Source organism: Rhinatrema bivittatum, chromosome 8 (assembly GCF_901001135.1).
Source record: "Rhinatrema bivittatum chromosome 8, aRhiBiv1.1, whole genome shotgun sequence".
Lineage (NCBI taxonomy): Eukaryota > Metazoa > Chordata > Amphibia > Gymnophiona > Rhinatrematidae > Rhinatrema > Rhinatrema bivittatum.
Window position 1 is genome coordinate 255,396,488 of NC_042622.1, and position 27,488 is coordinate 255,423,975.

The window sequence follows — 27,488 nt, forward strand, 5'->3', positions numbered from 1 at the left end:
AGTTGGTAATAGATGGTTTTTGTGGCAGTAGTGGGATGTTTGCGCCAGTGTCTTTCTGCTGCTCTAAGTTGGATTTTTTGGGTTTTTGAGTGTCTTGGTATACCAGGGTTTTTAGATAATTTAGATTGGGTGATTGTTTTTTGAATGATTGGGCATAAGTTGTTAGCGATTTTCTGGGTAGTTTCTGTCCAGGAGGATATGGCACTATCTGCTGTCTCTAGGTCAATGTGATTTGGGATGTTGGAGCAAGCCGTAGCCAGCGTCTCTATAGGGCCTATATGCCTAAGTTCACGTTTAACAGATTTGAGAGTAGGAGTATACCAAGGTTTTTTTGGATCTTTGTTGCTTTGACTATTTTTGGTGATTAGTGGGCAAGTAAGGTCTGCAACTTTGTTAGTAATTTTAGACCATGAGGCCAAAGCTGAGTTAGCGTCTGTGAGATCTAGAGTATTTAACTCCTGAGTGAGATGAAACGAAAGGGTATCTGGTTTGCAGAGTTTTCTGAAATGGATTGTGTTTTTTTTGGGGGGCAGTAGGAATTGAGTGGTGGTTAAGTAAAGATAAGTTGATTAACTTGTGGTCAGACCAAGGTATAGAAAGGCAGGTAATATTGGAGTGAGGGAGAGATTTTGATTTATGAAAATTAGATCCAGGGTGTGCCCAGCTTTGTGTGTGGGTTTGTTTATGAGTTGTTTGAAACCCATGGAATTGAGGGAGCTGAGGAATGCTTCACAGTTAGATGAGCGAGGTGTAGTATCCACATGGATGTTGAAATCTCCCATTAATATGGCAGGTGAGTCGGAGTCTGTGTGTTTAGCAATGCATTCAATTAAGGGCGAAGGATCTGAGTCTAACCTTCCAGGGGGGGAGTAGGTGAGGCCGATTTGCAAATGTGAGGATTTAAAGACAGCGAATTCGAAATTTTGAGAAGAACTGAATGCTTGAAACGATATTCTAAATTTTTTTTTGGCTGCAAGTAGAAGACCACCACCTCTTTTTTTCAATCTAGGGATAGAGAAGATATCGTAGGATTGAATCGGAAGTTGGTTGAGAAGGGCTGTGTCTTCTGGTTTCATCCATGTTTCTGTGATGGCAAATAAATCAGGTTTCTCTTCTGTGAGATAGTCGTCTAAGAGATGAGTTTTTTTGGTGAGGGATTGAGCATTTAGAAGAGAAATTGTGAACAGAGAGAAGCCCAGGAATTGATTAATGGGAGAGAGCATGATTGGGATAAGCCTGTTGTGTTGTTGGGGTGAAGGGAATCAAATTGTTTCTTTTTTTGGATTTCTGTTGATGTTAAGATAATTGGAATAGTAGAGGTGAGCATGATAGCTCTCTGTCGGAAAGGAGAGAACAGAGACAAATAATTGTACCTGATATTGTTGAAAGTCGGTTTTGGCTTATTTGAAGACGTTGGAGTTTTAACTTGTAGGGCTTTCTTTTCTTTTGCTTTTGATTCTTCTTGGACTCAGTGGCTGCACGAAGGGGCGCACAAAGGGGCAAGCCCCTTTGGCGCGCGACGCCGGCGCGCGGCGCCTGAGAGAGTAGAAAATTTTAAAAGTCCCTCTGTGGCCTGATAGGCTGATTCACACTGATTCAACAGGATATTTAGCATGTTTTCTCAAAGGGGTTCAAGCACATACGTCCACCAGTGCGGGATCCGTTGTCCCTCCTGGAGCCTCAACCTGGTGCTTCGTGCCTTGTCAGGATCACCTTTCGAACCACTCCGTACAGCGACGCTTAAGGATCTACCCTCAAGGCGGTCTTCCTTGTGGCTATCTGTTCAGCTCGTCGTGTCTCGGAACTTCAAGCTTTGTCCTGCAGGGAACCTTACCTCAGGTTCTCCGATTTGGGAGTCTCCCTGCGCACCGTTCCTTCCTTACTCCCGAAGGTGGTCTCTTCTTTTCACTTGAATCAGACAGTGGAACTTCCGTCCTTCGGTCCCGACGAGCCCCAGACGCTTCGTCTCCTGGATGTCAAGCGCATTTTGCTCCACTACTTGGAGGTGACTAATGACTTCAGGATCTCGGATCACCTTTTCGTTCTTTGGTCGGGCCCAAAGAAGGGACATCAGGCCTCGAAGACAACTATTGCGTGTTGGCTTAAGGAGGCTATCTCCTCAGCTTATATTGGAGCAGGACGGATCCCGCCTCGCGGAGTGGTAGCGCACTCAACTCGCTCGCAGGCTGCGTCTTGGGCGGAAGCCCGTTCTGTCTCCTCACAGGAAATCTGCCGGGCTGCAACGTGGCAGTCGTTGCACACTTTCTCCCGGCATTATCGACTACACCTGGCGTAGTCATCCACTGGGCATTTTGGCGGCCAGGTTCTCCGAGCAGGGCTTTCAGGGGCCCACCCAGTTAGGGAAGCTTTGGTACATCCCACCGTCTGGACTGATCCTGGTACGTACAGGGAAAAGAAAATTATTCCTTACCTGCTAATTTTCGTTCCTGTAGTACCATGGATCAGTCCAGACGCCCACCACTTGGGATTTCTTGCTTCTGCTCGGGTCTGCTCACTGTCGATACTTTCTGTATTTCCCAGTTTCGTTCTTATAACTGTTCACAGCTCCCTACAAGTTTGGCTGTCTTGCCTTTAGTTGGCAGTTTATTCTTCTGCCTAGTTGTTTCTGGTTTCAATATATGTTTAAGTAACTTGATCCAGTTCTTCTTAGTCCATTTGGGCTTTGCTATACGTGATACTGAGCTCCAGCAGAGGGTGCACTGGCTTATACTGGTGACGTCCCTCGGAGCTTTGTTCTGACTCCATCTGCTGGACGGGGACATAACCCACCGTCTGGACTGATCCATGGTACTACAGGAACGAAAATTAGCAGGTAAGGAATAATTTTCTTTTATTTCAAACAAACCAAAAATGAGGGGAAACCCCTGACAAAGTTTCATGTGGGGTTTTTTTTTTCGATTTTCACCTAATAGCACACACTGTTTGCCAAATATTTTTACTGATAGTCTGAGAGTTTGGGGTTTTGTTTTTATTGACAACTACTAACAAAGAAGCAAAAGAACCTCATAAATGAATATAATCCAAAACCAGAAATGAAGCTTTCCTACAATTTGCCTATAATCTGCCTACAAAATTTGCCTACAATCTGCCTACAAATCTCACCTACACTCTTACCGCCATGCCATCCAAACACCAAATGCGACTACTACGCTGTCAAGATCCACCAATACTCATTCAATCCCAAAGCCCTCTTCTCTTTACGTTGCAAGCCCTCACTACTTCCCATTACCCCTATCAGCACTGATGAAGAAACAAACTCGAAATGTGAAGAACTCGCGCAATTCTTCACAACAAAATATCTAACCTTCTCCTTACTCTCCCCTCCTTCCCCCCCCACTCCCCCCCCCCCCTGAAAAACTCATTCAACACTCTAGAACTCATATCCTCTAAGGAAATTGAGACAATCCTTAAGAAATCCAAGCCTGCATCTCACCCCTTCTGACTCTATACCCCACGAAACTCTACTCTTCCATCCCCAACATCATTGCTCCTCCTCTAGCAGAGATTATAAACTGCTCTCTTTCCTCTGGCTCAGTTCCTGATCCCCTCAAGCACGCAATCGTCAAACCCCTACTCAAGAAGCCTTCTTTAGACCCCAAAATCCCAGCTAACTACCGACCCATTTCTAATCTCCCATTCATTTCTAAAATCTTGGAGAACGTTGTAAATAACCAACTCATGGACTACCTTGACGACAACGACATACTTCACTCATCACAGTTTGGTTTTCGTAAGTACTTAAGTACCGAAACCCTCTTTCTCTCACTCACTGACTTTCTCCTCACAGGCCTTGACCAAGGCCACAATTTCCTCATTGCTTTTCTTGACATCTCTGTGGCTTTTGATACTATAAGCCACGATCTCCTCATCTCATGCCTTGCCAACATCGGTATATCTGGCACCACCTTACTATGGTTCAGTTCGTACCTTTCTAACAGACTTTTCTTTAAAACTAGGCACTTCTGAATCCTCCCACATCACCCTCTCTCAAGGTGTTCCCCAAGGTTCCTCCCTTTCCTCTACCCTTTTCAACATCTACCTCCTCCCCCTCTGTCACATCTGTCAGACCTAGGCCTCAAATTCTACATATACGCAGATGATGTCCAAATCATCATCCCCTTCCAAGACTTTCTCTTTCTGCCACCTTAAATTTCTGGGAAAAATGCCTTTCTTCTATCAACACCTTCCTGACTTCCCTTCAGCTTTCCCTCAACACAGCAAAAACTGAGCTCCTCCTCATCCATAACCAACAAACATTCAAGCTCTCTCCCTCCAAAGACCCCATGATCGCCTCCCTCATCTCAAACCCCCGTACGAAACCTTGGCATCCTAGTTGATGCACATCTGAACCTGAAAAACCATATCTCCTCTGTCACTAAAGGAGGTTATTACAAACTCATGGTCATTAAAAAGCTCAAGCCCCTACTCCACACACACGACCTCAAAACTGTCGTCCAAACCACTTTATCTTCCAAGATTGATTATTGCAATTCCCTTTATCTTGGCCTCCCTTTCTCCACTATCAAACCTCTACAGATATTGCAAAACGCGACAGCAAAGATAATTAGCAACGCCCACAAATCTGACCACATAACTCCCATCCTCAAGGACCTACATTGGCTCCCCATCTCATTCCGTATACTTTTTAAAATACTTACCATCATTCACAAAGCCATTCATAATGACAACTCCTCATGGCTAAGTGAACCTTTGAAATTTACCCAATCCTCCTGCCCCACCAGAATGAACCGTAAATGTACCTTACAAGTCCCCCCACTTAAGAAAGCTCGACTTACAGCCACAAGAGATCGTGCTTTGTCGATTGCTGGTCCCACTCATTGGAATTCCCTCCCTCTCAATCTACGCCTTGAGCCATGTCCTTACAAGTTCCGAAAAATGCTGAAGACATGACTTTTCCACCAGGCCTTCCGGGATTAATCCCTTGTTACTTCCTTGCAACCTCCCCCCACCTTTTTTATACCTATTATAAAATCTTCTGTCTCCCCCTCCTTTCTCCACAGTAACCCGCTGAATGACCTAATTATTGTAACAATTCTGGAGATTTGCAATCTCGCCTCCTATATTTAATTTTTCACTAGTTTCTGGTTCCTTTCTCTTAAGTTCGCTTCCTCCCTATTTTCTACTTATTATTCTATCAGTTATCCTGTTACCCCCCCCCCCCCCCCCCCCCCCCCGTTTTATTGTAATTTCCTCCTTTTTGTTAATATGTAAACTGATATGATGTGTATTTTTAATGTCTGTATAAAAAAGCTGTTAAATAAAAATAAATAAATACATTTAAAGCACCAATAATCAATTTTTGGGGAAAAAATTGATTTGATGGGAAAAATCCCATCAAATCAATCCGAGGAGTCCCGCAAGGATCATCTCTCTCCCCGACACTTTTTAACATTTATCTTCTACCACTCTGTCACTTACTCTCCAGCCTTAATCTAAAGCATTACATTTTCGCTGACGACATTCAGATACTTCTTCCTATCACAGAATCCCTGCAAAAAAACTTGGGCACATTGGAACAAATGCTTACAATCTATCAATACTCTGCTATCCAGCTTGAACCTCATTCTCAATCAAAACAAAACTGAAATCCTCATCTCGCCGGATGAAAACCATAGTCTCACAAACTCCCAAAGCGCAACACAATTCGCAAAATCATACATTAACCACTCCCCCTCTGTCAGGGATTTAGGGTGCGACTCGACAATCAATTTAACCTCAAATCCTTCGTCCACAACACCACTAAAGAATGTTTTTTCAAACTTCAAGTGCTCAAAAATCTGAAACCACTCCTTCATTTCAGCGACTTCCGATTAGTAATTCAGTCTATAATTCTGTCAAAGTTGGACTACTGCAACTCCCTTCTACTAGGTCTCCCTGCCATTTCCACGAAACCGCTACAAATGGTGCAGAATGCTGCGGCGAGTTTACTCACCAACTCAAATAAAAGAGCCCACATCACACCAATTCTACACGGCCTTCACTGGCTTCCTATAAAATCCAGGATCACCTTCAAGACATTAATGATGATCCACAAGGACATTATGGGCATCGCCCACCTACATCTAAACACGCAACTCCACCTCACACATCGCAAAGACCAATCAGATACAATTACAAGGGATCATTATATGCTCATCCGGTCAAATCCTTATTAAGAAAACGAGCACTCTCTACAGCCGGGCCCACCCTCTGGAACTCATTACCTCCGGAACTTCGCCTAGAAACATGCCATCAAACTTTTAAGAAACAACTAAAAAATGGCTCTTCCGGCAAGCCTTCCCGGAATCGCAGGAACACTCAGACACCGGTCAAAGGGCAAAATAAAACATAACAAATCTATCGAACACCCCCAAACCCCGCTGGGCCCGCTTACACCTTACCCGGACAGTCCACAGATTATGAAAGTCACCACTGTAGATGCACTAGCTCATTAGCTCTCATTATGCTCAGGTCATGCCCTTCAACATTGTACACTGTTACTTGATACACTCAATTTATTTTACTATCTATTGTAGATATTTTTATTTTGTTTGTTACGTCTTTTGAATGCTGTTTGACGTGTTATTGATGTCTATTTAATATTTACGTTCTAATGTTCAGAAACTGTTTAATATTTTTACGTTCTCATGTTTAGAAACTCCGTTTAATGTAACGCCTTAACCGCGACTGTTTTGTTCAATGGAAACCGACCTGATTCGATATGTGTATCGAATGTCGGTATACAAAAATTCTAAATAAATAAATAAATAATGTCTAAAGACTAATGGTATCGTACATAGAAATAATGTGTTCTATTATCTGTTGGTTCTGTGTTCAAGTCAAAACTATGTTCTTGAACATTGAACAGTTCGATTAGAACACATTATTTCAATATTATAAGGATGTGCAACTCAGTTTCTTTCATTTTCAGTTTGTCCATTTTTTTTATTTTTTTTTTTATCGGGAAGGAGAGGAGCTGGAGGGGGTGTGTTTTGTTTTCTGGGGTTTTTATTTATTTATTTTTCCAGGATTGTTTTTCTGTGGCGTTTTCCCTGGATGTGTTTTGAGGGTCTGAGATTGTAACAGTCATATATGCAGTGTGCCTGTTTAGCCACTGGATGTCACTATTGCATTCTGTACTTCAGGCCAGCACCTGCACTAAGATACTGATCCACTTTTGCCATGAGTCTGGCTTTTCAGCACCATCCTAGAGAATTTATTGTCTGCTCTGGGGTAGGCGGAGGAAACACTTTGCTGTCAGCATCCTGCATATGTTCTCTTGACTTGGGCAGGGAATATTTTACAGCAGAGTTTTCATGTCTTTCTGTGTCTGGTTTTCTCTTTGGTGTTTTGTCTTTTCAGTTATTCTCATTTCATGTGAACCTTTTGCCTTTATTTTTGTTCTATTGTTTCTTGTCTCTCCTTTTACTGGCTCCTATTTTAATCTTCTTTCCCCTAACTTTTTTTTTTCCACTCTTTCAAAAATGTTCTCTTGTCTTTCTCTCCTTGTACCTCCTAGTCCTTTCTCCACATCCTTCTTTCATCACTTTTCCCACCATATTTTTGCTTTCTCTCCACAACCATCTCTCCTTCCATCTACAATTGTCTTTCTCCTAATGTTCATGCATTCTGCACTCTTTTCCCTCATTCTTTCTCTCATTGCCTCCCCCCCCCTTCCTTATTCCTTCACCCTTGACAACAGATTGGAGTAGCAGGCCCTGCTCTGAGCATCTTATTCTGCTTCTCTTACCATGTTCTGCTACGCTGCAATTTCCACTTGAAACCTAAGTGCTGCTCAAATGGTGTTGCAGGAGATTTAGAAGTGGAAACTGCAGCATTGAAGTCCCTCCCACAGAGATGCTGGGAGAGGCAAACTCAGCAGTTCCTGCAACAGGAATGATGGAGGGAGAAAGGGGAGCATAAAGGAGGGGTGTATACGGTGGATTTGGGGAAGAAGTAAAAGCTCTGTGGTGAGAGAGGATGAAATGTTGAAGGTGGGGTGAGTGGAGAGACTCTGGAGAGGGAGGCTGAGGGAATGATACTGCATGGTGGGGTGATGAAATCATGGTGGTGCGGTTAGCAGAGAGAGTCTGGGGAGTAAGGCGGAGGGCATAACTGCAAGAGGGGTGATCTCCAGTTTCAGCGAGGGTGATGGTCCTGGGGAGATATGACACATATAGTTTTTCTTCTCTCACGCTATCCACTGGCAGCAAAATTTCACTCCCTTCCTGCCAGCTCACGACTTTGCTGTGCATACCCAACACTGCATCGCAAAAAACAAGGTTTGCATGATGTTTGGCCATGTGATACTAGGAAATTTGCACCCTGATTTTGGGTTAGAGAGCTGGAAGATCATGCCATCTGTTTGCTCTATGCGCAGGGCTATCGAGACACTATCTGGTCCTGGTCCCTTTGTGGCTCTGAAAGGCAGTATGCCTCATGATTTTTCATCTCTTTTAATTTCATGGTGTCCCTACTATGCAGTCGGGGGTGGCCTCTCTGAAATGTCACAAAGTGGCACTGACAATAGCTGTACATGTGACTTTTAGCTCACATATGCTCATTTCATGAGGGTAATCTGAGTTCCTTTGTAAACAGATATTGTAGAGCCCTAATAGAGGATAAAGCTCAGGCTATTTTCATGCCCACAGAAGAATCGGCGGCGGCGGAACCGGAAAAAGAAGAAGAAAGTGGCAGTTGAAAGAGGGTTAGCAAGTCCCAACAGTGCACGTGAGGATGAAAGGGAGCCTCCGGTGCTGGAGATAGAGTATGTGACAGAAGAGCTGGAAATCTATGATCCCAGCTTTATCTTCTTCAAGCGCATCTTTGATGCTTTCAAGGTGAGCATGACTCTTCTGTGAAGAGCTATACCAACTCTCCTCTTAAAATGGAAATATTGGTAGCCTGGACACTCTGGAATGATGGTAAGAGAGTTAATACTGGCGTTCCCTGTACGTACCAGGATCAGTCCAGACTGCTGGGTTATGCCTCCCCTCCAGCAGATGGAGTCAGAGAGAAAAACTGAATGCACCCCCTAGATATAATGGTGTGCCACCTGCCATCCTTCAGTATTTCCTCTGACTCCAGCAGATTGAGAGACATAACCTGCAGTCCTGTCTATCCTGACAATAAAACTCTTTTCAGGTGTCATTTATTAATTTATTGATTTATACTGTCTAGATCGATTAGTTATTTCTCTGTTTAGTTTAAAAAAAAAAAAAAAGTGGGACTGTTTTAGTTTATTATTCTTTCCCTGTTTTCAGCGCAGCGTGTTATTCCCTGTAGCATACAGGCAGGCTGAGAGAGCTTTGCTCTTCTTTATTTTCCCGGTTGGTGTCCCTTTGGTCGGGGGGAAAGTCTACCGGTGGTCCGGTCACCCTCCCCCGTCTATTCCTGCTTTATCCCAGGTTTCTCTCCTGAAGAGGGCTTCTGTTTTAAAAAAACAAACCAAAACAAAACTATTTTAAATTCAGTGTGAGGACCCATAAGTCCTGTTGGAAACAGGCTGCGGTCCGTTGTAGCCCTAGCCTGCCGCGCTGACCAGGGACTCCGGAGGGGGTGAGGTTTCTTCACCCGGCGATTTTTTTCCCATTGCTACTTTTTTGGCGCGAATTTGCTGCTCCCAGCCAGATACTCACGTTTGCAGCCTCAGGATGCCCCGAGCTTCGGCCTGCACGGCCTGTGGCAAGGCGGGGGCGCGACTCTCCAGGGAGGGTCTCTGCTCCCATTGCATTCCCGGGGGCGAGGGACCCTCCCGGGGGCCGAGCGCTGCCCGCAGCACAGCTTTTCGTCCCTCTTCGGAGCGATCAGGGAGCCTGGCAGCCGCGCGGTCCTCAGCCCCGCCCCCCACTGTTAGGGAGCCGGCGGCCATTTTGACCATGCGGCAGCCTGCTGATTCGGCATCGGAGGAGGAGGATTCTTCTCATTTCTCTCCTCCTGCTTTGAGCCCGTGCAGTGGATCGGAATTGGACGCTCCTCGGGCCCCTCCCCCCCCGGGACCAGCCCGCGGGGGGCTCCAAAAGGAAAGTGCCCTTTTCTTCAAAATTTGTCCTATTGATGCATCAGGCATTTTTGGACGCAGAGGCAGGTTGGGAGCCGGATGAACCCCCTCCCCCTAAGGTTCCCAGAGTCTCTCCGGAACGGGGCAGGTCTGGGTCTCGGGACAAAGCGGGGGGTTCGGATGCAACCAGACTTTATTCACTAGGAGGAAAGGGGGGTCCGGGAGCTCCGGATCTCACCCAGGGGTCTCCGGATGGCACGGGGACAGAGGTCTCTGACGCTCAGGGTGCGCTCAAAGGCGATGACCCCCAGATTCTGCGCCTGTTTAGCAAAGACGAGCTTAACTTTTTGATCCTTCATGTTTTGAAGGAGTTGGAGATCCCAGCGCCACAGCAGGATACTGACACTTCCACAGGGGACATAGCTATGGCAGGTTTAAGGGCCCCCCCCACAGACTTTTCCCTTACATGCCAAGGTCTTACAGCTAGTATCCAAAGAGTGGGAGGTGCCGGAGGCATCACTGAGAGTCAGCAGGGCAATGAATAAATTATATCCCCTGCCTGCAGATTCTTTGGATATTTTTAAGGTCCCTTCCGTGGATTTTGCAGTGACGGCTGTAGTTAAGCACACTACCATACCTGTCACGGGAGGGGTAGCTTTGAAAGATCTCCAAGACCGGAAGTTAGAGGTGCTGCTAAAGCGCATTTTTGAGATAGCGGCATTGGGGGTCCGAGCAGCGGCATGTAGCAGTATGGTTCAGCGCGCTACTCTCCGCTGGGTTCAACAATTGCTTACCACACAGGAGCTACCACCAGCCGAGGCTGAGCAGGCTAACTGTGTGGAGGCAGCGGTTGCTTACACGGCGGATGCTTTGTATGATTTGTTGAGAACCTCGGCCCGCACTATGTCATCGGCGGTCGCTGCTCGGCGTTTGCTCTGGCTTAGGCGTTGGTCGGCGGATGCCTCGTCAAAATCGCGCCTCGCATCTTTTCCCTTCAAGGGAAAGTTGCTGTTTGGGGAGGAGCTGGATCAGCTCATCAAAGACTTGGGGGAGAACAAAGTGTATAAATTACCGGAGGACAAGCCCCGTTCGTTTCGTTCTTTTGGGAATGTACGGTCCCGCTTTCGGGGCCAACGCCGGTTCCGTATGGGAAGGGGGCTCCTTTCCCACAGAAACAGCAGGTTCCCAGGTCTCAGCCTTGGTCTCCTTCCTTTCGAGGCAGGCGACCACAGCGTCTGGGATCCTCGCAGAACTTGTCCACCGGCAAGCCTTCGCAATGAAGGCGCGCAGGCCCATTCCTCCCTCCCCTGCATCGGAGGTCGGTTGTCCCTGTTTTGGGAGGAATGGGTCAAGGTCACGTCGGATCAGTGGGTTCTCAACGTAGTTCGTTACGGCTACGAGTTGGAGTTTGCTCGGCCCCTCCGGGATCTTTTTATGGTCTCTCCCTGCGGTCCTCAGGAGAAGCGGCAGGTTATCGCCCACACGGTGCACAGGTTGCGGACTCTGGGAGCAATATTGCCGGTTCCTCCGGAGGAGACCAGAACAGGCAGGTATTCCATTTACTTCCTGGTCCCAAAGAAGGAAGGTACGTTTCGCCCAATTTTGGATTTAAAAAAAGTGAACAAGGCATTGCGAGTTCCCCGGTTTCGGATGGAAACGCTAAGGTCTGTTATTGCGGCCGTCCACAAGGGAGAATTTTTGGCTTCTTTGGATCTGGCCGAGGCGTATCTTCATATCGGGATCAGAGAACGTAACCAGAGGTACCTCAGATTCACGGTTCTGGGGGAGCACTTCCAGTTTTGCGCCCTTCCGTTCGGGCTAGCCACGGCCCCGAGGGTATTTACCAAGGTTCTCGTCGTAGTTGCAGCCTATCTGCGACGTCAAGGAATTCTGGTGCATCCCTATTTGGACGATTGGCTCATCCGGGCGAAGTCAGAAGAGGCGTGCCGACGAGCAGTCCAGTCGGTGGTGCAGCAACTTCAATCGCTAGGTTGGGTAATCAACTTTGCGAAGAGCCAGTTGGTCCCGAGTCAACAGTTGGAATTTTTGGGGGCGCGCTTCGATACCTTGGAGGGCAAAGTATTCCTCACGCAGCAGCGACTAGAGAACCTGATGTTTCAGGTGCAGACCTTGCTAGCTCTACAGTTACCTACGGCCTGGGATTATTTACAAGTCATTGGACATATGGTTTCTACTCTGGAAATGGTGCCGTGGGCCTTTGCTCATATGCGTCCTTTACAGCGAGCTCTCCTCTCCCGCTGGGACCAGAAATCGGAGGATTACTGTGTCCAATTGCCGCTGTTGGAGCCGGCTCGGTCCAGTTTGGCTTGGTGGTTGATCCCAGACAATTTATTGCAGGGGGTGGACCTAGAGCCGCCCCCGTGGGTCGTAGTGACGACGGATGACAGGCTGGGGAGCGGTCTGTCAGTCACGCGCGGTGCAAGGAACGTGGACCCCTCTTCAGGCAGCTTGGTCCATCAACCGTCTAGAGACCAGAGCGGTACGTCTCGCCCTACGCCACCTTCTTCCGTTGGTACGAGGTCGGGCGGTGCGAGTTCTATCAGACATGCAACCACGGTAGCGTATATAAATCGTCAGGGCGGCACAAGAAGTCGGCCGGTGGCGGACGAAGCATCGCTGTTAATGTCCTGGGCGGAACGGCACCTATCCCGCATAGCGGCCACCCACATAGCGGGCGTCGACAACGCACAAGCGGATTATCTCAGTCGTCAATACTTGGATCCCGGAGAGTGGGAGCTCTCAGCCGAGGCAATGGGCCTCATCACCCGGCGATGGGGAATTCCGCATCTGGACCTGATGGCGACTCGGCAGAATGCGCAGGTGGCGCGTTTCTTCAGTCGACGGCGAGAACACGGTTCGGAGGGGGTGGATGCCCTGGTGCTTCCATGGCCTCGGCACATCCTCCTCTATGTGTTTCCCCCCGTGGCCTCTAATAGGAAAGGTGTTAAGACGCATAGAATCCCCTCGAGGTCCAGTGATTCTAGTGGCTCCGGAGTGGCCAAGAAGACCGTGGTTTGCGGATCTCGTCAACCTGGCGCAGGACGGTCCTCTCAGATTGGGTCATCTTCACCACCTGCTTCGGCAGGGACCTGTATTTTTCAATCTGGCGGACCGCTTCTGTCTGGCGGCTTGGCTTATGAGAGGAGGCAGTTGAGGAGGAAAGGAAACTCAGTACCTGTCATTTCCACTCTCCTTCGGGCGCGCAGACCCTCCACTACGCTAGCCTACGCCAGAGTGTGGAAGGTGTTTGACTCCTGGTGCGCTGCATCTAAAATCCCGCCGCGACTGGCCTCGGTAGGGGATATCCTTACGTTCTTGCAGACGGGATTGAAGAAGGGGTTAGCTTACAGCTCTCTGAGGGTTCAGGTGGCGGCCCTGGGCTGTTTGAGGGGCAAAGTGGACGGGTACTCGCTCGCTGTCCACCCAGATGTAGCTCGATTTTTGCGGGGCGTTCGGAACTTGCGTCCCCCATTTAGAGCCCCTTGTCCTTCTTGGAGTTTGAATTTGGTGCTCAAAGGTCTAGTCAAGGCCCCCTTTGAGCCCCTCAGGCAGGCGTCGCTAAAGGATCTCACGCTCAAAACCGTGTTCCTAGTGGCCATTGCGTCAGCCCGTCGGGTGTCGGAACTACAGGCACTTTCGTGCAGAGATCCGTTCTTACGGATTTCGAATGCCGGCGTGTCGCTGCGTACAGTCTCTTCGTTCTTACCGAAGGTGGTATCGGCTTTTCATGTTAATCAGACAGTGGAATTGCCTTCATTCTCAGAGTCGGACCTAAAGTCTTCGCACGGTTCCGATTTGAAGCGTCTAGATGTGCGGCGAGTGCTCATGAGGTATTTGGAGGTAACTAATGCATTCAGACGGTCGGATCACTTGTTTGTCCCGTGGCAGGGGCCCAAAAAGGGCCTACAGGCGTCCAAAGCAACTATTGCTCGTTGGCTGAAGAGTTCGATCGCATCCACGTATATTGGCTGTGGTAAGTCTGTTCCTGAGGGGCTCAAGGCGCACTCTCTGCGTTCGCAGGCGACTTCCTGGGCAGAAAGTCGTTTGGTTTCTAGCCAGGAGATATGCAGAGCAGCCACGTGGAAGTCATTGCATACCTTCGCTCGACATTATCGGCTTGATGTTGGCGGCACATCAGCTGATTCCTTTGGCAGCAGTGTCATTCGAGCGGGACTCTCTGGGTCCCACCCCAATTAAGGCGGCTTGGGTACATCCCAGCAGTCTGGACTGATCCTGGTACGTACAGGGAAAGGAAAATTATGTTCTTACCTGATAATTTTCGTTCCTGTAGTACCAAGGATCAGTCCAGACGCCCCCCCGATATTGACTGTCAAGAGAGTCCGCTCCGATAACCAGTTTCTTTACAATAGTTCAACACGGTAGGTGCCTATCCCTTTCCTTTGATTTTAGAGGGTGGTGCCTTTTTGAAGTTTTGTTAATATGCGCCAAGTTCTGGCATGAGAGAGTTTAACTATTTGATCTAGACAGTTGCCATGGTTTCATTCGTGGCTAAGTTGGCGGAGGATTTGTTTGCTTTCTTCTGCTTTGTTATACTTTATACTGAAGGATGGCAGGTGGCACACCAGTATATCTAGGGGGTGCGTTCAGTTTTTCTCTCTGACTCCATCTGCTGGAGGGGAGGCATAACCCAGCAGTCTGGACTGATCCTTGGTACTACAGGAACGAAAATTATCAGGTAAGAACATAATTTTCCTATGTCTCTCAGCACTCTTTCCCTTCTCTGACTTGTACAGCTGACAGATGATGTGAAGAAGGAGAAAGAGAAGGAGCCGGAGAAAGCAGACAAGGTGTTGAGCTCAACTATTCCCAAGAAGCGACTGGAGGAAGAACTGCTGGACAGTGATGATTATGACAGCGATGAACAGGAGGTATATGAGCTTAATAGAGTATCTTTGAGTCCCAAACTGCATGAAGAGAATTTCAGAAACATGTATTTTCCTAGCATGTAGCAGATGGACTCAGGAAGAGGCTCGGGGAACCTAAGCAAGGTCCCTCACAGCCAGTAGAGGGATCCGGATCCACTAATGATAGTACCCTGGACCTCTCTATCTCCTGCACGGGTATATGTAGTCTGACGTCAGCTTTGAAATCTGACTCAGTCTCCCATCTGTTATCAGTACACTATATATAGTTATCAGGAGTACTCCTGATAACAGATAGGAGACTGAGTCAGATTTCAAACCTGATGTCAGACTACATATACCCGTGCAGGAAGCGCAGCTCTTCAGTATTTCTCAGTCTCCTAAGCAGATAAGGACACTACACACACTAGAATAGTGTTAGCAATTTTAAACCAAAGAAGAAAGAAAACTTACTTCTAGAAGACAAGCCCCACTCTCCTGCGGTGATACCTAATGGTCCCTCCCCCATTTGAGAATTCCTGAGGTGATTTCCGAGATCCCTCAGAGGCAAGCCTCGGTCTGGTAGCTGGACTTAGCCCCCAGGGGGGCTGAGAGGCAGCGGGTGCAGAATCGAGCGCAGCGTTGAAGGTAACTCCCTCTCCCCCCGCAGCCGGAGACCACCCGGCACTAGACGAGGAAACGCCGAGACCAGGTAAGGTAGAAACCTCTCTTAAGTCTCTGGTCTCTGAGGCTTGATTAGCCGCGCAGATCGTCCTTCCTGGCATCTGTTAAATCAGGTTGAGCAGCCCTGTCTGGGCTAGACCCCGATCCGGTGCGAGGGTCCACACACGTGGAGACCCTCCGGGGGGGGGGGGGGGGTTGCCATCTTGTCTGCATGGTCGTCTGCGCCATTTTCCCCCCCCCTTGACCGCTGTATTGCCCGCTCAACTGAGCTGTGCGCACAGCGACGCGCCTAATGGTGCCGGGCGCATAACGGCCCGCATAAACGGCCCAAGCACCCAAATATTGCCGTGCGCACAGCGGCACGCACATCTCAGCCAGGCGCACAAGTAGTAGCTTGCGCGCACATCTGTACGCATTCCACACGCACATCTTCGGCGCACAATTAAGCCTCCCGGCGCGCACACCTACGCGCACAGACGAGTTTTGAAGCTCCCCAAGAGCACAAACCATGGCCTCGCCTGCCAAGAAGGCCAAGAGACAAGCCCTCTGCCCAGCCTGCCACCTGAGAGCTGCGCAACCTGAAGTGGCCTCCTCCCTATGCCAGTAGTGCGAAGAGGCTCAGGGGGAACCTAAGTAAGGTCCCTCACAGCCAGTAGAGGGATCCGGATCCACTAATAATAGTACCCTGGCCCTCTGTATCTCCAACTCGGCACCTACACAGGAAGGCACCTCTGGGGCCTCCACTATAGCGCCGCCCGGAATCAACATGGACCCAGGGGCCTTTTCCTGGGTGGAATTATTCAAAGGGCTGCAGACCTTTGTCCAAGCACACTCAGTACTGACTGCAACTCTGTCCCAGTCGCCACCAGAAGCGCAAGACATTCCAAGCACCTTTCGGGCCCCTTTGAGACATGCCCTTCCTAAGCAAGATCCTCCCTACCGGGGATGCAGACACCTCGGAGGATGAGGCAGACTCCCTGGAGGAAGGAGAAATCCCCCCCCCCCCTCCCCCCCCAAGGGATGGAACCATACCTAAACCGTGCTGTAATTCTTCTCCAAAGACGAGTTCCCTGTACGTACCGGATCAGTCCAGACTTCTGGGGTTGTGCCTCCGCATCAGCAGATGGAGACAGAGCCAAACTTGTCAGGCTCGCCCTATATAAACCAGGGTGCCACCCACAGCCTGTCAGTATAACTCTGTCTCCAGCAGATGGTCAGATGCCTAACCCACAGTCTTGCCTGATTCAATTAGGTGTTAGTGTATAGGTGTAAGACGGCTAGTTTTAGGTTTTTGTTTCTTCCCTCTCCTTGCAGTAAGGTTAAAAAAAAAAAAAGGGGGAGATTTTTTTGTTGCAGGTTCTCCAGAGGATCGGGCCTGAGCCTCCCAGGGGGTTGCTAGGTCCCGAGGGAGCCATCCCCCCTGGTAGTAGGCTGCTGTGGCCAAGGGTCGAGGACCCTGCAGGGGAGAACCGGCCCAGCCGAGGTGATACCGGGGAGCCCGGCTCACTCACCCCAACCAGGCCGCTTCAGCACTCGCCGGGGGACAGCGTCGTTTAAAAAAAAAAAAAAATTTGAGGTAAGTTTCTCTCTGCTCCTTCCCCCTGATCGCCCGCGGTTTCCGGTGAGTTGACTTTAAAAATCAAAAATGTATTTTTTTTTTTTTTTTTTTTTTAAAGGCAGACTCCTATGTGTTTTCGATCAGGTAGATCGCTTGGGCGGGCGGCATGGTTTTTGAAAGGCATCGGCTAAGGGGGCAAAGACTGAGATCACGGAAGGAGTCAGCTTGCTTGGCGTGGTGTGAGTTTGCAATATCTTCGATTCATGGTACGTTGAACGGTCAATCCCCGTTACTCGGGCTTCCTGGACTGATCCTTGGTACTACAGGAACGAAAATTATCAGGTAAGAAACTAATTTTCCTTTACTCGGGCTTCCGTTTTCAGCTATTTGCCTTCTACAGGATGGTTTGACACTCGGTCTATCCTGTGGCTATCCTGTGGTTACCTAAGGGTTCAGGTAGCGGTTCTCGGTGGCGTTCGGGAGTTATTGAAGAAAGATTTTAGCGGTACGCCCGGTTTGGACCCGGGTCCCGGAGGGGCGGATCACTTGCGGACACCTTGAAGGTTCAGTGTCCTTCCTGGTTTTGGAGTGTGATCCTCGTAGCCCTGGGTGCTCCTCCCTTCACACTATTTCAAACAGGCAACCTTCAGGACCTTCAGTTGAAGACAGTGGTCTGGGTGGCGGTTGTGTCTGCCAGAGGAGTGTCAGGGGTTTTAGGCCCTATTTTGCAGGGAATTTTCTTGCGAATACTGGAAGCCGGGGAGACGCTGCGGGGGGACGCTACGCATGGTTCCCTTATTTCTCCCACAGGTGGTATTCTCCTTGCACCGGGACGTGGAACTTCCTTCCTTCAGGATCTCTAGGGGTCGGAGCCATTGGCAGGCGATCTGAGGAAGGTGGAAGTGCGTGATTTTTTTTTTTCCCACCGGTAGTTTGGGGTGTCAAATGATATTGATTTCTACTCACCCCTTTTTGGTTTGTCAGGGCCAAAGGAGGAGTAATAGGGCCTCCAAGGCTACCCTGGCTTGCTGGTTGAAGGAGATTTTAGGGTCCGCATAATTCCCTTTGCGGTAAATGGGTCCAGCGAGGGCTCAAGGGCCGCTCGAGGTCCCAGACGGCGTCCTGGGATAGTGTATGTGGATCTCTACACTGGGGATTTGCAGAGCTGTCTCTCTTAGCATCCTGGTATACTTTTGCGTCTCATTATATTTTCGATGTTCGGGGTTCAAGGGATGGCAACTTCGGAGCAGGTGTTTTTAGAGCGGGCCTCTCCGGATCCCATCCCAGGTAATATCAGCTCTGGTACATCCCAGGAGTCTGGACTGATCCGGTACGTACAGGGAAAGGAAAATTAGGGCTTACCTCCGATAATTTTCGTTCCTGTAGTACCAAGGATCAGTCCAGAGTCCCGCTGTGTTTTCTCAGTTTTCGGAGAGTCCGCTGTGTGTTCTTTCTGTTATGCGAATGTTGCGTGATTTCTTATTTGATTAGCTATATGCTAATTTCTCTTCCGGGGCTAGTCTCTCGTTGGGGACTGTGGGCCCGGGGTTCCTCCGGTTACTAGGCCGGGGGTTTTTAGTTAGTCAGAGTTCTGCTTTGACATTGCGTTATACTGACAGGCTGTGGGTGGCACCCTGGTATATATAGGGCGAGCCTGACAAATTTGGCTCTGTCTCCATCTGCTGGTGCGGAGGCACAACCCCAAAAGTCTGGACTGATCCTTGGTACTACAGGAACGAAAATTATCGGAGGTAAGCCCTAATTTTCCTTTATCAGCTCTTGTGTCCCAGCTCTTGTGTCCCAGACCCTGAAGGCGCTGGACATTCCAGGCACGGACACCACAGCGGAACCAAAGATAAACCCCATCTTGGATTCCCTCAGTCAGGCCTCATGCTATTTTCCAATGTTGCAAGCGGTACAGCAATTGATTGACCTGGAATGGAATGCCCCAGAGGCCAGCTTCAGAGGAGGGCGGGCCCTAGAAGCCCTATATCCCTTGGAACCGTGGCTAAGGAACTCCTGCAGTTCCCAAATGTGGACACCATGCTCTGTGCAACCTCCAAGCGCATGACCATTCCCATCGGAGGGTGGCACTAAAGGATGCCCAGGACAGACTGGAATCCATCCTTAAACAGTCCTTTGACGTAGCAGCAATGACTCTTCAGATCGCTTCCTGCTGTGCCCTGGTGGCACGTTCTTGCTTGCTCCTCTCCAGAGATGCAATCACGCCTTTTGAGATGATGGAACCTGAGGTATCCTTCCTCACGGATGCGACCTCAGACCTAGTGCACACCTCAGCCAGGAACGTCGCCTCGGCAGTGGCAGCCAGAAGACATCTTTGGTTCCGAAACTGGTCAGCGACATCCAAAGCGAACCTCACAAGGATCTCCTTTAAAGGATCTCTCTTGTTTGGAAGCGAATTGGAGAAGCTAGCCAACAAATGGGGAAAATCTCCAGTAGCTAGTCTACCGGAGGACAGGAACAAAAGAAATCAGCGATCCTCCCCCCGAAGAACCAAAGGCAGAGGAGCTCAGTGCTTTAGACCGTACAAGAACTCACACTACCAAGCACCTAGCCCCGCAGGCAGGGCTCAGTCTTTCGGAACAGACACAGCAAGAGGGGAGCAGGCTCAGGTACAGGCCCTGGCTGCACCCCACAATGAGAATCAACAGACCCATCCACAGGAAGAAGTCATAGGGGGCAGACTTACCTCTTCTACCAAAGATGGGTTGAGATAACGTCTGAAAAGTGGGCACTAACCATCATTCAGGAGGGATACTATCTGGACTTCCACAGCAACCCCCCAGACACATTTGTGAGATCATCATGCCACTCCCTCTCCTAGAGGACGGCAGTGGAAACCACACTGACAAGACTACTCAGCCTGAAGGCGTTAACCCCGGTGCCCACGCACCAACAAAATACTGGTCACAATTCCATCTATTTTATCATCCCCAAGAAGGAAGGAACGTTCCGGCCCATCCTGGACCTCAAGACCTTCAATTGTTACCTGAGGGTACCACACTTTCGCATGGAAACCCTACACTCAGTCATAAGGGCAGTACAGCTGGGAGAATTCCTGACCTCACTGGATCTATCTGAAGCCTATCTCCACATCCCAGTCCATCACGACCATCACCGCTTCCTACGCTTTGCGATACTGGACCATCATTACCAGTTCTGGGCGCTATCCTTCGGACTAGCTACCGCCCCTTGGACCTTCACCAAAATCATGGTGGTAGTGGCGGCAACACTGAGGAAAGAAGGAATCCTCGTACATCCTTACCTGGACAATTGGCTAATCAGGGCAAAATCTCCAGAGGAAAGTCACCAGGCGACCACCAGAGTCAAGAATCTTCTGCAGAATCTCGGGTGGGTCGTCAACACAGCCAAGTGCTGCCTGCAGCCCTCCCAATCACTAGAGTACCTAGGAGTCCGGTTCGACACCAAGCAAGACAAGGTTGTCCTTCTCCCTCCAAGGAGAAGGAAACTGATGGGTCAGCTACGAAAACTGTCGAACTATGCTCGCCCCAAGGTATGGGACTACCTCCAAGTCCTCAGTCTCATGACATCAACCCTGGAAGTCGTTCCATGGGCAAGGGCTCACATGCGCCCACTACAACGTTCCCTACTGTCACGATGGAACCCGACGTCCCAGAACTACTCCATTCACCTCCAGCTACCATCAGAGGTTCGGACCCAGCTCCAATGGTGGCTACAGGAAGACCATCTGAGCAAGGGAGTAAAACTATCCCCCCCCCTCCGAACTGGATCTTGCTCACCACGGATGTGAGCCTGCGAGGGTGGGGAGCCCACTATCAGGAACTGACGGCCCAGGGACAATGGGACAAGGAAGAGGCGGGATGGAATATAAAATGACTGGAATCCCGAGCAGTCAGACTAGCCTGTCTACGATTCGACCACAGACTCCAGGGCGAGTCTGTCAGTCATGTTGGACAACACCACAACAGTTGCCTACATCAACCACCAGGGAGGAACCAGAAGCCAACAGGTGTCCGTGGAGATAGAGACCCCCTCATGGCATGGGCGGAAACAAACCTGCAAAAGATCTCAGCCTCCCACATCACGGGAAAAGACGTCTCTGCGGACTACCTCAGCAGAGAGAGCCTAGACCCAGGGGAATGGACGCTATTGACCACAGCCTTCCAGTTGATAGTAAACCGCTGGGGAACCCCAGCCATGGATCTACTGGCAACCCGGTCCAATGCCCAAGTTCTTTAGCCACAGACGAGAGCCGCAATCCCAAGGAATCGACGCCCTCGTCCAGACCTGGCCACAGGAAGATCATCCTCAAGATAGAACACCACAGGGGGCTAGTATTTCTAGTGGCCCCGGACTGGCCAAGAAGGCCATGGTACGCAGACATGCGAAGACTTCTTGCGGGGAACCCTCCATGCCTACCTCCACACAGAGACCTTCTCCACGAAGACCCGACGCGATTCTCTCTTACGGTCTGGCCCTTTGGCCCTTGAGAGGACTCGCCTGAAGAAAAGCGAATACTGTAAGCTAGTGATTGACACCTTGCTTCAAGCATGCAAGTGTGATGTGAGGACCGCGAGATCCTCCCGCAGACAGTCAAAATCCCCATGATCCTGGCATTTCTTCTGGACAGCGTGAAGAAGGGGTTGTTTCTCAACTCCCTCAAGGTTCAGGTGGCTGTGCTGGCCTGCTTCAGAGCCAAAGTGGACGGCATCAGTCTATCAACCCATCCAGATGTTTCCTGCTTCCTGAGAGGGTTCAAACAAATCCAACCACCATTAAAGTGGCCGGTGCCCCTATGGAATCTCAATCTAGTACTAAACTTTCTAGCAGGAACTTCCTTCAGACCAACAAGTGGCTATCACTAAGGCTTCTGACCTTGAAGTCTGCATTCCTAATGGCAATATGTTCAGCCCGTCGCATCTCCGAGCTTCAAGTGCTATCCTGTCGGGAACCGTTCCTCAGGTTCACACCGGGAACCATACAGCTACGCACTGTCCCCTCCTTCCTACCGAAAGTGGTTTCTCAATTTCATCTAAACCAAACCATCTCGCTGCCATCTCCAGACGAACATAAGGACTCGGAAGACTCGTGCCTTCTTCGTCGTCTAAACGTCGGCAGACTCCTAGTCCAATACCTGGAAACGGAATCTGTGCGAAAGACGGACCACCTATTCGTCCTTCACAGTGGGAAAAACAGGGGGAAGCGGCCTCGCGGGCAACCATAGCATGCTGGATCAAAGAAGTAATCAAGGCAGCCTATGTAGAGGCAGGGAAGCCTCCACCTCTGCAAGTCAAGGCCCATTCAACAAGGGCCTAGGCAGTGTCCTGGGCGGAAACAAAGATGCTGTTGCCCGCCAAGATCTGTCGGGCGGCAACATGGTACTCCATACACACCTTCTCCAGGTTCTACTGCCTGGATGTCTAGGCCGGGAGGACACAACCTTTGCAAGGGCAGTACTAAGTGGGCCACGGGCAGCCTCTCGCCCTGTTCGGGAGTAGCTTTTGTACGTCCCATTGGTCCTGAGTCCATCTGCTACACGCTAGGAAATGGAGAAATTACTTACCTGATAATTTCGTTTTCCTTAGTGTAGACAGATGGACTCAGCACCCCGCCCACGGCTGCCCCAGAATCCGAGAACCTCGGGTGACAAATCCCGAGAACAAGACAAACATGGGTAAGCCAGGTGTTACCCCTAGTTCAAGACACCCATAGTTGCCCGGTGTCGGCGTTATTCGGTTGAGTGTACTGGTGGTCTCCAAATTGGAAATCCGTTGAACTAGTCCTAGTTAATCAAGTTAACCAAGTTAATCAAGTTATTAAAGCATACATATATCCACTATTGCTTTTCGAGGAGTACTGAAGAGCTGAGCTTCCTGCACGGGTATATGTAGGCTGACGTCAGCTTTGAAATCTGACTCAGTCTCCCATCTGCTATCAGGAGTACACTATATATAATATTGTGTGTGTGTGTGTGTATACATATCCATTGGTCCTGAGTCCATCTTTCTACACTAAGGAAAACGAAATTATCAGGTAAGTAATTTCTCCAATATCATCTCTGGTGGGTGGGGGGTGAGACCGGCAGCCCACTTTTGAAAGCTTCCATAGTGGAAAGGGAACAGTGTTATTGCCTGATTACATTCAGGTAAGCTCTGGTCAGAGAGGTGATGTGATGTGACTCAGATGTCTCTATTCTCAGTAGATGTGGGTACTTGTGTAAAGGACCACTGAGATTTGCTGCCTGTTCACAGCAGGAGATTTATGGGATGTGTAGGGGACCATTGGGGTTTGCTGTCTATGTTCAGGAGGTTATAGGATGTGGGCTGTATACATGAAAAAAGTTCTCACGTGCAACTTAGTGTACAAATATTTGGGATTTTCCTTTTCTTGTGCGTAGAGGGGTTTCCTGTGTGTATTTGTTTCTTACTCACACAGCATTGATTACAATATGCCCGAGCTGTGGAGTTTTCTGCATGTTCACAGCAGGGGGTTTGGGATGTGGAAGGAGCATGGGGGTTTGTCTGGTCTTAGGGATGGAGTGGGGGAGAGCTGTGGACTTTGCTTTCTGGTCTCAGCAGGGGAATTTTGGGGTGTGAAGACCAGGGGGGAGTTATGGGATGTCAGTGAATTGTGGAATTTTCTGTCCACAGTAGGGCATATTGTCTTTATTGCTGTTGCTTTCAGGAAAAGAAACCAGATGCTCCCAAACTGTCCAAGAAGAAACTTCGAAGAATGAACCGTTTCACTGTGGCTGAGTTGAAGCAGGTGAGCTGTTAACACATTACTAGCCAAACCCTTGTGTAGAGCTCTGCCAGTGTGTGAATGCTTACCCTGTGCTGGTCTTTTTTACCCCCTCTTGCCTTCAGCTTGTGGCCCGGCCGGATGTGGTGGAGATGCACGATGTCACTGCACAGGATCCAAAGTTGCTGGTCCACCTAAAGGCTACCAGGAACTCTGTGCCTGTTCCTCGGCACTGGTGCTTCAAGAGGAAGTACCTGCAGGGCAAGCGGGGCATTGAAAAACCTCCCTTTGAGCTACCAGAGTTCATCAAGCGCACAGGCATTCAGGAGATGAGAGAAGCACTACAAGAGAAGGTACATTTTTGCCGTGTGTCTGGCTTTGGGAAGGAGGCAATAGGGGGTTCACTGTACATACCCAGATCAGTCCAGATTTCTGGGTTTATGCCTCCCTTCCAGCAAATGGAGACAAACTTTTACTGACACTGCAATATAGCCTAACATGCCGCCTGCAGTCTTTCAGTATTTCTTTGTCTCCAGCAGATGGTGGATGTGCATATCTGCATTCTCGTCTAAATTAAAAAAAAAAAAAAGAGGATAAGTTCCCTGTACGTACCCGGATCAGTCCAGACCGTGGGTTATGCCTCCCTTCCAGCAGATGGAGACAGAGAAAAACTTGCTGGGCACCCTCTGGTAACCAGTCGCACCTCCTGCATCTCTTCATATTCTTCTGTCTCCAGCAAATGAAGGAAGGCAGAACCTGCGGTCCCGCTTTAACAAGAATTTTAAATTTAGGGGTTGGAATTTTTGGGGAAGGGTTGGATCCCCTATTTCCCCCCATATTTCCTTATCCCTTTGAATGGATCACTTATTAAAAAAAAAATAAAAAAAAATTTGTAAAGAACTTTGAGAAAATTTTGCTTCCCTACTTCTTTTCCTCTCTTGTCTATTGGGCAATCATACTAATACTCTGTAAGTTCCTGGGGGAAAGAAAGTTTTGCATCTTCACCTGTTTTTAGGTTCAGGTAGGTGTTTCTTAGCGGTGGTCCAGCCTCTCCCCCTGCACTGCAAACAGCTGCCAGGAGATATTTTTGCCTTAGGGCAGTGCTGGCTGAGACCCGGCTTTCCTCAGCCAGTCCCTGTTTGTTTTTTATTACAGGTGGTTGCGTCTCTTGTTTCGGAGCGGAGAGTAGTCTCTTACCTGCTCCTGCCAGGCTTCGGGGGAGTACGATTGCGAGTCCGACGCGTTGCTCGACACCCCCCCCCCCCCCCCCCCCCCCCCCCCAATGTCGCGCTCTGTGCGATGCTCCGCCTGCAGGGAGCCCGGAACACTTCTCTCCCGCGAAGGGATTGCTCTGTGCCTCCCCGGCGGGGAGGGCTCCTCGAGAGCAGCAGATCGACAGGCCTCACGATCGTAGACGCGGCTGTCTGGGGTCTAGCACGGGGAACGGTGGCCATTTTGAATTCGGGAGATGCTGATGAAACACAGCCAAATGGGGATTCTTTCAGTGCTCCTCCCGTATTAACTCCTGAGAAACCCCCTGCGGGTGGGGGGGGGGGGGTAGTCCCGGGCTTCGTTCCTGCTGCACCTCCCTTGGGGCCCCCTCCCCCCCTGCTTTTTACTATGGAGTCGGATGATGTTGGGGCTCCTCAGTGGACTTCCCAGGTCCGGGTAGTACCCCATTCTGGCCCACAGGATTCCAGATCAAGATGATCCTGCTTCAGGCGCGCAGCTGGAAGGGGATGATCCCCGAGATTTGCGTCTCTTTCAGAGGGAGGAACTGGAGCACCTTATCCCCCCCCCATGTCCTTTCAGAATTGGATATTGAGGTGCCTCAGGATGGGGGGCCAGTTCCAGAGCTTGCAAAGGAGATTCTGTACTTGCGGGGTTGCGTCCACCAGCGAAGATGTTTCCCCTTCATCCAGGGCTCCTACAGTTGTTATCCAAGGAATGGGACGCTCCGGAGTCCAGTCTAAGGGTTGGACTAGCCATGGACAAGCTCTATGCTCTCCCGGAGGATGTCCTGGAGCTCCTTAAGGTGCCGAAGGTGGATTCTTCGGTGACGGCGGTCACAAAGAGGACTGCCATACCGGTCACTGGTGGAGCCACCTTAAAGGACCTCCAGGATCGCAAGTTGGAAGTGTATCTGAAACGGGTCTTTGAGGTGTCCGTCTTGGGAGTCCGGGCGGCGGTGTGTAGTTCCCTCATGCAAAGAGGGCAAGTTTGAGATGGGTCTAACAACTGCTCTGTGCTCAGGAGCTCCCACCAGACGAAGCCCAACAAGCAGAATGCCTGGAGGCGGTGATAGGCTATGGAGCAGACGTGCTGTACGATCTCTTGCGAGTCCTGGCACGTTCGATGGTTTCAGTAGACTCGGCTAGGCGCCTCCTGGGGCTTTGGAATTGGTCAGCGGACTCTTCTTCCAAGTCTAGATTGGGTTCTCTCCCCTTTAAAGGCAAGTTTCTGTTCAGCGAGGATTTGGACCAGATCATCAAATCCCTGGGAGAGAACAAGGTGCATAAGCTCTCTGAGGATCGGCCAAGGTGTTCCCGATCTTTCAACGCTTCAAGGAATCTATTTCGTGGACAATGGCGTTTTCGGCAGTCAAGACCAGTGTCCCAGAAGCCTCCGTCCTCAAGGTCCCCAAGCTTGGTCCCAGTCCTTTCGGGGATGCAGACCATCCCGGGAGGATTCATCTCAGAGCCCCGCTCCAAAATCTGTGCAATGAAGGATCGCCGACCTGCTCCCCAGTTCCCAGAGTGGGGGGACGCCTCTCCCTGTTTTATGAGGAGTAGGTCAAGATCACTTCGGATCAATGGGTACTGGATATTCTAAAACACGGTTACGTTTTAGAATTTGCTCAGCCCCTAAGAGACAAGTTCCTCTTCTCGCCTTGTGGACCACTGCGGAAACAACAAATTGTGCGTCAGACCCTTGGCAGGCTCCTTGACCTCGGGGCCATCCTGCCAGTCCCACCAGAGGAACATGGGTCAGGCCATTATTCTGTTTACTTCGTGGTTCCGAAAAAGGATAATACTTTCCGTCCGATCCTGGATCTCAAGACTGTCAACAGGGCTCTCCGGGTTCTCCACTTCTGAATGGAAACCCTGCGTTCCGTCATTGTGGCAGTTCGCAGAGGGGAATTCCTGGCATCGTTGGATCTCACAGAGGCTTATCTCCACATCCCCATCCACCGGGAACATCAGCGATTTCTTCGGTTCAAGATCCTGGGAAAGCATTTTCAGTTTCAGGCTCTGCCTTTTGGTCTGGCGACCGCTCCCCGGACCTTCACCAAAGTGATGGTGGTGGTAGCGGCAGCGCTCCGGAGGGAGGGAATCTTGGTCCATTCCTACCTGGACAACTGGCTCATCAGGGTGAAGTCCCGGGATCTCTGCTGCCAGTCGGTCAACAGGGTGTTGACCCTCCTCAGCTCTCTCGGCTGGGTGGTGAACTTTGCCAAGAGCTGCCTTGTGCCCTCGCAGACGCTGGATTTCCTGGGAGCGCATTTCGATACCTGCCTGGGCCGGGTTTTTCTGCAATAGGACCTGGCACTCAATCTCATGTCCCAGGTCAAACGCCTTCGTGGCCTAGTGATTCCCAC

At 49.8% G+C, this 27,488-nt stretch overlaps 1 protein-coding gene across 1 annotated transcript in view; it reads left to right on the top strand.

Moving 5' to 3' along the window:
- The window catches only part of SF3B2 (splicing factor 3b subunit 2), a 329,817-nt gene that overhangs the window by 151,822 nt on the left and 150,507 nt on the right, over positions 1 to 27,488 (top strand). The window contains exons 9-12 of the mRNA XM_029614631.1: positions 8,673 to 8,861; positions 14,797 to 14,931; positions 23,834 to 23,914; positions 24,016 to 24,243. Of these exons, the coding sequence (XP_029470491.1) occupies positions 8,673 to 8,861; positions 14,797 to 14,931; positions 23,834 to 23,914; positions 24,016 to 24,243 (633 nt within the window). The remainder of the gene's footprint in view (positions 1 to 8,672; positions 8,862 to 14,796; positions 14,932 to 23,833; positions 23,915 to 24,015; positions 24,244 to 27,488) is intronic.